This window comes from Salmo salar, chromosome ssa09, assembly GCF_905237065.1.
Source record: "Salmo salar chromosome ssa09, Ssal_v3.1, whole genome shotgun sequence".
Taxonomy (NCBI): Eukaryota; Metazoa; Chordata; class Actinopteri; order Salmoniformes; family Salmonidae; genus Salmo; species Salmo salar.
In genome coordinates this window covers 47,159,164-47,167,829 of record NC_059450.1, presented here as the reverse complement: position 1 = coordinate 47,167,829, position 8,666 = coordinate 47,159,164, and the positions used below count along the sequence as shown (strand labels likewise).

The window sequence follows — 8,666 nt, the reverse complement described above, 5'->3', positions numbered from 1 at the left end:
AGTCTGCCTACCCATGTGAGAGACGCAGACTCAGTCTCAACCTTTAAGTCTTTACTGAAAACATATCTCTTCAGTAGGTCCTATGATTAAGTGTAGTCTGGCCCAGGGGTGTGAAGGTGAACGGAAAGGCTGGAGCAACGAACCGCCCTTGCTGTCTCTGCCTGGCCGGTTTCCCCTCTTTCCACTGGGATTCTCTGCCTCTACCCCTATTACGGGGGCTGAGTCACTGACTTACTGGTGTTCTTCCATGCCGTCCCTGGGAGGGGTGCGTCACTTGAGTGGGTTGAGTCACTGACGTGGTCTTCCTGTCTGGGTTGGCGCCCCCCCTTGGGCTGTGCCGTGGCGGAGATCCTTGTGGGCTATACTCGGCCTTGTCCCGGGATGGTATGTTGGTGGTTGGAGATATCCCTCCAGTGGTGTGGAGGCTGTGCTTTGGCAAAGTGGGTGGGGTTATATCCTACCTGTTTGGCCCTGTCCGGGGGTTTCATCGGATGGGGCCACAGTGTCTCCTGACCCCTCCTATCTCAGCCTCCAGTATTTATGCTGCAGTAGTTTATGTGTCGGGGGCTAGGGTCAGTCTGTCACATCTGGAGTATTTCTCTTGTCTTTTCTGGTGTCCTGTGTGAATTTAAATATGCTCTCTCTAATTCTCTCTTTCTCTTTCTTTCTTTCTTTCTTTCTTTCTTTCTTTCTTTCTTTCTTTCTTTCTTTCTTTCTTTCTTTCTTTCTTTCTTTCTTTCTTTCTTTCTCTCTCTCGGAGGACCTCAGCCCTAGGACAATGCCTCAGGACTACCTGGCTTGATGACTCCTTGCTGTCCCCAATTCACCTGGCCGTGCTGCTGCTCCAGTTCCAACTGTTCTGCCTGCAGCTATGGAACCCTGACCTGTTCACCGGACGTGCTACCTGTCCCAGACCTGTTGTCCCAGACCTGCTGGAACCCTGACCTATTCACCGGACGTGCTACCTGTCCCAGACCTGCTGTTTTCAACTCTCTAGAGACAGCAGGAGCGGTAGAGATACTCTCAAAGATCGGCTATGAAAAAGCCAACTGACACTTATTCTTGTGTTACTGACTTGTTGCACCCTCGACAACTACTATGATTATTATTATTTGACAATGCTGGTCATTTATGAACATTTGAACATCTAGGCCATGTGCTGTTATAATCTCCACCCGGCACAGCCAGAAGAGGACTGGCCACCCCTCATAGCCTGGTTCCTCTCTAGGTTTCTTCCTAGGTTTTGGCCTTTCTAGGGAGTTTTTCCTAGCCACCGTGCTTCTACACCTGCATTGCTTGCTGTTTCGGGTTTTAGGCTGGGTTTCTGTACAGCACTTTGTGATATCAGCTGATGTAAGAAGGGCTATATAAATACATTTGATTTGATTTGATCCTTAGATCAAGAAGGAGGAGAGTACGTAGATGCGAGAAGGAATTACTCAATGAGCAAAGTGATTATGCTGTTTGTATGTGGCTGCTTTGAAAGTGAACTGTGTTTGTGGGTGATCAGGGGTGTATTCATTCCGCCGATTCTGCTGAAACCTTTTCATAAACGGAAGCAAACGGAACGAAATGGGGATAAACATACCAGAATTTATTAAATAGAAACTCACATACATCCTTAGATCAGCTAGATGCAGGCAAGGTTGTTCAAGGCGGTATTGAATGTGTGTCAATGTCTGTCACCTTGATTACTCAAATGTCTCTCGACCTGTGTGCACCTACGTTGTAAACTTTCATTCATAGTCTAGGTTGTAGCAACCTCATGGTGGGTATAGAGAAAATTTGAGAATCATGTAGTAGCCTAAACCTGTTGATGTTACATTGACCTGGGTGATTGGAATATGAATGACAGTCATCCAATATACTGTAGTAGAAATAAAGCCATGCTCATAAATAAAAATGTATCGTCCTCCATCATCTTAAAACGTCACCGAACGTCACTGTTATAGGCTTATCTGAGTCATGCAGTTAATGGGATAATGGGAAAGCCCTGGAATGAAAGGGTGTGTCTGAGCACCATATGGCCCTATAGCCTATAATTACAAGTCAGCCTGCTGACTTTAGGGGGTCAGTGGCTGAGTGACATTTACTTCAGCTTTACATCTCATCTGGGATTCATTCCGCCCAGTGGCAGAACTTCTAGACATACCCTAACAGCTGCACTTCAGTGGTCAGTGTCTATGTGGGGATATTTATTTGCACTGCAATGTCCATGGGTGTGGTGCTGAATCTGAATAGTAGCCTAGACTAAATAACAATACAAACGAAACCTGTATGACCATGTCCTGGATAGAAATCTGCCTATATCACAGTAGCTTGACCATCAGCCTGTAATGATAGTAACACTGGGTTAACAACTGCTTTCTAATGGGGGGGGGGGGGGGGATGACATCCCTAAGTGACTGTTCGGGATGACATCATGGTACCCATGGGACCACGGAGCGCGCACCACAAATCTACACTGCCTCTGCGCACATATGAGCGCATATATCTGAATAAAAAAAAAAAAAATGTTTTATAGGGAACAGGTTGCTGAACACACAAACGCGAGGCATAGCTTGTTATCAGTATTCATTATCTGGTTGCTGCATTTCTTCTTTTGAGGTAGGCTACAGGCTACAGAAGAAGCGAGATGCGCCCGCATCAGGCTTTTTTGTCGAAAGAAATCCGTGGTAGAGATTCTAGAATCATGATTATATGAGGAAAAGGAGAGTCGGATGCACGCACGACCGATTCCATCGTCACCAGAAGACTGGAAAATAAAAAGATACAAGGCTGTAACGTGCGAGCGAGGTGTCACAGGCGGGCACCAGTGTTGCCTAGCGCCAGTCTACTTTGCGCCACAAGTAGAAAACAAGGGGATGCACGAAAACAGTGAAGACAACCGGTGTACGATACAGGACTGAATCTATATATTTCCCTTAGAATAACCAGACAGACGTTGTGTCGACTTGGCTATAATTTGAGTGTAAAGCGCGTCGAATAAGTAGTCTAATTTATTATCGAGAAGATGAGTGTAAACCAGACTGTGTATGATGGCATCTCTAGAGTGGATGGTGTCACGGTAACGGGCGGCCTCAACATCAGTGGTACCCCGAAGCTGCAACAGTGTGCTCAGCCTCCCGGTAACCGACCCAGGGATGCCCGATACCAGCAGCACGGCGGTAGGCAGCACCAGCACGCCAGCTCCGCTGTCAAACCGCCTAATTCTGAACGGTCCGAACCCGCGGACGTTGTGAAGCGCGCCATTGACTTCAAGACGCAAGGCACACAGTGTTACAAGGATAAGAAGTACCGGGAGGCGATTGGCAAGTACCACCGTGCTTTATTAGAGATGAAGGGGTTGTGCCGGGTGCTGGGAGACCCTGATGCCAGCTCTAAGTCTCCTTCCTCTGTGCTACCTACTATGACCAAATCGGACAGCCTGACGGACGAGCAGAAAGGTGCCATGGAGAACGCCGAGCTGGAGTGTTACAACAGTCTGGCAGGTATGGGATCATTGTTACGTAATTGTTCTATTGTCTTATATAAGGACATGCATGAGGTTCGATGTCGCCTCACATATTACAGACTGCAGATCTAATGGTTTATTACTGCTTTATATAATCATCATCATCATCATCATCATCATCATCATCACCATCTTCATCATCATTATAACCACCATCATTATGTCCATTGTCCACCCCGCCATGATTAATTGTAAAGCCTATTCTAACGTTTTAAACGTGGTTGAAAAATAATCTCTGAATATGCACCTGATTGTCACCTGCCAGCATTTCCAAATGCCTCTGCTTAGAATTGTATTAAACCTGCTGTCAAGTTTAGGCATGAAGATTGACAGATTTACATGTACTTTTATACTGTCTGTAGCCATTCACATCTAATTTCTGTTTCGCTAAATTCAAATGATTAAAACAAAATAATACTGTAGTGGTGGGTGGTTGAAATCACCGGGGAAGTCAAGTCCGGGTAAGAAATGACATATTACAACCTATGTGTTGTGATAATTGCGTTGTTTGCTCTATAACCTGTTAGTTCATATGCCTTGCCACTGTGATAAACAAAGTATTCAGACCCTTTGACTTTTTCCACATTTTGTTACCTTATAGCCTTATTCTAAAATTGATTACATTGTTTTTTTCCATCATCAATCTACACACAATACCCCTAATTTTTACATTTACATTTACGTCATTTAGCAGACGAGCGACAGGTTTTTAGATTTTTTTTGCTAAAAAACAAACAAAAAAAACGGTGCACTCTAGAGCAGGTTTTCATCAAGGATCTCTCTGTACTTTGCTCCATTAATCTTTTCCTCAATCCTGACTTGTCTCCCAGTCCCTGCCGCTGAAAAACATCCCCACAGCATGTTGCTGCCACCACCATGCTTCACCGTAGGGATAGTTCCAGGTTTCCTCCAGACGTGACGCTTGGCATTCAGGCCAAAGAGTTCAATCTTGGTTTCATCAGACCAGAGAATCTTGTTTCTCATGGTCTGAGAGTCTTTAGGTGCCTTTTGGCAAAACTCCAAGTGGGCTGTCATGTGCCTATTACTGAGGAGTGGCTTCCGTCTGGCCACTCTACCATAAAGGCCTAATTGGTGGAGTGCTGCAGTGATGGCTGTCCTTCTGGAAGGTTCTCCCATCTCCACCGAGGTAATCCAGAGCTCTGTCAGAGTGACCATCGGGTTCTTGGTCACCTCCCTGACCAAGGCCCTTCTCACCCGATTGCTCAGTTTGACCGGGCGGCCAGCTCTAGGTGGTCTTGGTGGTTCCAAACTTCTTCCATTTAAGAATGATGGAGGCCACTGTGTTCTTGGGGACCTTCAATGCTGCAGAAATGTTTGGTACCCTTCCCCAGATCTGTGCCTCAACACAATCCTGTCTCGGAGCTCTACGGACAATTCCTTCGACCTCATGACTTTGTTTTTGCTCTGACATGCACTGTCAACTGTGAGACCTTATATAGACAGGTGTGTGCCTTTCCAAATCATGTCCAAACAATTGAATTTACCACAGGTGGACTCCAATCAAGTTGTAGAAACATCTCAAGGATGATCAATGGAAACAGGATGCACCTGAGCTCAATTTCGAGTCTCATAGCAAATGGTCTGAATACTTATGTATTTGGTATTTGAGTTTTTTTTATATACATTTGCAAAAATGTCTAAAAACCTGTTTTCACTTTGTCATTATGGGGTATTGTGTTTAGATTGCTGAGGATTTTTATTTATTTAATACAATTTAGAATAAGGCTGTAACGTAACAAAATGTGGAAAAAGTCAAGGGGTCTGAGTACTTTTCCCGAAGGCACTGTATAGGCCTAAGGTCAAGACAATAAGAAGACACAGTGGCAGAATAAATTCAACCACACTTTATTTTCATCACCAAACCGGAGAGCAACATCTGTCTGGTGAAGTCCACCAAACATATTGCATGTAACAAGCAGTTACATGACCTACAGCGTGGTCTAGGAAGTTAATGCTTTCGGAACCATGAAAACAACTATTGATTTAGAACCACGGAGAGTTACAGGAAGTCACAAAGAAAACAGGAACTGCCTCCACTATTCCAGCACCATTTCAACTTCAACATCATCAAATCACCACTGCTTAGTCTAATACTGTGACAACTAAAAGATACCAAAAAAACGATTTAGTCCAATCAACATAAGCTAAATATGTGGCTGTCCATGTTACTCATTTCTGTGTGTGTGTGTGTGTGTGTGTGTGTGTGTGTGTGTGTGTGTGTGTGTGTGTGTGCGTGCGTGCGTGCGTGCGTGCGTGCGTGCGTGTGTGTGTGTGTCTGTGTGTGTGCAAGTAGAAAACACATGTTGACTCACCCTGCTTGTAGAGAAAAGCCAATGACAGCCTCTTCTTAAATGTTTCCTAAACGGTCTATGACACTTTTAGTTGTTGTTGTCCTAGGCTACCTGGCAAAAATTGTTTGCACTCTAGCCTAATTTCCTTTCATGGGCAACAATGCGCCAGGCTAGCTAGTTAACGTTAGCTTACTACATCTAGCTACATGTTGAACTTCCATCCTCTCAGGACCAGGGACACAACATATTCATTTATGGTTGAATCAGAATCACCGTTATAATCATTGGCCAGTACAAATAATTAAGTAAAACCACAAGTCCCTATCTCCATCCATGGCTAATTTAGGAAAGGGCCAAATTTAGCTAGCTAGCTATCCACTGGATAGCAATTTTAAAAAATTATGTAAATTGTGTTTGGCTTTTGATGTGATGTTATTGGTGTGAAGCCAAATCCAAACTGGCTTCGCTTGATACATTTTTTTGGTGCGTCAGGACCATTCACAGCTGAGCTCACTCAGTTTAGCTCAAAGCTGATTGGCTATTATTTTATATGTGTTTTTTATCGAGGGAGGCCAAATGCACGCTGGCTTCCCTTTGCATTCAATGCTATGGGCAACAACAGTGTCATACTCTTTATGACCAGACAGCATCAGTTAGATGGCCTACGCATACTGAGACAGAGGGGCGCTGTTTCGTTCAGATGCTTTCTCCAGTGATATACATTTAGCCTCTTGCGAAAAGATGGACATTTATGAAACACAGACAGATAAAATACATCATTTTGTATGTTTAAAAAAAAAATGATTGGTCAATTTTTTTTGGGGGGGGGGGCTGGCTTCCTTTGGCATCCATGATTACACGCCACTGTGGCTCTCTCCTCCCAGCATGCCTGTTGCAGATGGAGCTGGTCAACTATGAGCGTGTGAAGGAGTATTGTCTGAAGGTGCTGCGTAAGGAAGGGGACCACTTCAAAGCTCTGTATCGCTCTGGGGTGGCCTACTATCACCTAGGAGACTTCCACAAGGCCCTTCACTACCTCAAGGAGTCCCACAAACAGCAGCCAGCAGGTAAGGGTTAGGCTGGCTAGTCTGCTAACCCTATGCACATTTCACAAATTATTCAATTTGATACACCATTTTGAAAAAATTGATTTGTTTCTTTGGAATCGAGAAAAAAAAAGCGTATTTATTTTCCAGAGGTACAGTTGAGACAGGTACATTCTGTTGAGGCAATCAATACTTAAAATGGAATTGAGCATGGCATTCATTTGACAGGGACTTCAAGTTTAACTGGATGTCAGTAAAACAATTGGATGGAACACTGCCATTTTGGCTAACCCTCAACCAGATTGATAGATTTAAAACCTATAACTCAACTGGCAAGAGTTGACCCTAACAACCCAGGGGTTTTAATCAACATTTAGAAATCAGTTGATGTAATAGTTTATTTTCCTAAAACATCCTTTTTTTTCTGTCTTTATATTCCAGACACCAACGTTCTCCGTTACATCCAGCTGACTGAGATGAAGATCCGTCGTTCTGCCCAGAAGGAGAAGAAAGAGTCCACATAAACAACCAACTCACTGTCTTAATTGATAACTAAGGCTTTGCCCGAAATGGCACCCTATTCCCTATGCAGTGCACTCCATGGCCCTATGGGCCTTTTGACCATGGAGTGCACTGCATAGGGAATATGGTGCCATTTAGGATGCCACACACCTAACTTTTCACTCAACGTCAAATTTGTACTTTTCTTCATGTGCTACTCAGACCACGATACAGGGTCTCTGTGTTTTAAAGGATTCTATATAGATATGCTTTAGCCTTGCACAGCCACTTTATCCTTCTTCTTCTTGCCAATTATGTGATTCATACCAACGTGTACTTTAGTACTTATGAGTATATGTCAACTATTTTATACAGATATGCAGTGCCAGTCAAAAGTTTGGACACACCTACTCATTCAAGGATTTTTCTTTATTTTTACCTTTTTCTACATTGTAGAATAATACTGAAGACATCAAAACTATGAAATAACATATTGAATCATGTACTATTCAAAAAAGTGTTACGCAAATCAAAATATATTTTATATTCATTAAAGAAGCTTGCCTTGATGACAGCTTTGCATACTCGTGGCATTCTCTCACCCAGCTTCGCCTGGAATGCTTTTTCAACAGTCTTGACGGAGTTCCCACATATGCTGAGAACTTGTTGGCTGCTTTTCCTTCGCTCTGCGGTCCAACTCATCCCAAACCATCTTATTTGGGTTGAGGTCTGGTGATTGTGGAGGCCAGGTCATCTGATGCAGCACTCCATCACTCTCCTTCTTGGTCAGATAGCCTTTACACAGCCTGAAGGTGTGTTCGAGTCATTGTCCTGTTGAAAAACAAATGATAGTCCCACTAATCGCAAACCAGATGAGATGGCGTATTGCTGCAGAATGCTGTGGTAGCCATGTTGGTTAAGTGTGCCTTGAATTCTAAATAAATCACAGACAGTGTCACCAGCAAAACACCCCCACACCATCAACACCACCTCCTCCATGCTTCACGGTGGGAACCACACATACGGAGATCATTCGTTCACCTACTCTGCATCTCACAAAGACACTGGGAAGAGATCCAAAAATCTTAAAAAAGGAGTCATCAGACGAAAGGACATATTTCCACCGGTCTAATGTCCATTGCTCATGTTTCTTGGCCCAAGCAAGTCTCTTCTTCGTATTGGTGTCCTTTAGTAGTGGTTTCTTTTCAGCAATTCGACCATGAAGGCCTGATTCACACAGTCTCCTCTGAACAGATGATGTTGCAAAGTGTCTGTTACCTGAACTCTGTGAAG

At 43.9% G+C, this 8,666-nt stretch overlaps 1 protein-coding gene across 1 annotated transcript; it reads left to right on the top strand.

The window, feature by feature from the left end:
• The first annotated feature begins 2,444 nt into the window (after positions 1-2,444).
• Positions 2,445-7,993, top strand: LOC106611415 (tetratricopeptide repeat protein 9A). The gene is made up of 3 exons (XM_014211604.2): positions 2,445-3,491; positions 6,711-6,893; positions 7,314-7,993. The coding sequence occupies exons 1-3, from the start codon at positions 3,014-3,016 to the stop codon at positions 7,394-7,396; spliced, it is 744 nt and encodes a 247-aa protein (XP_014067079.1). The 5' UTR covers positions 2,445-3,013; the 3' UTR covers positions 7,397-7,993.
• The last annotated feature ends 673 nt before the right edge of the window (positions 7,994-8,666 follow it).

Excerpts from the sequence above, each read along its gene's own strand:
- LOC106611415 (XM_014211604.2), top strand. The coding sequence starts at position 3,014 with ATGAGTGTAAACCAGACTGTGTATGATGGCATCTCTAGAGTGGATGGT. Across the intron at positions 3,492-6,710 it reads GTGTTACAACAGTCTGGCAG|CATGCCTGTTGCAGATGGAG; the intron begins GTATGGGATCAT and ends CTCTCCTCCCAG. Across the intron at positions 6,894-7,313 it reads CCACAAACAGCAGCCAGCAG|ACACCAACGTTCTCCGTTAC; the intron begins GTAAGGGTTAGG and ends TTTATATTCCAG.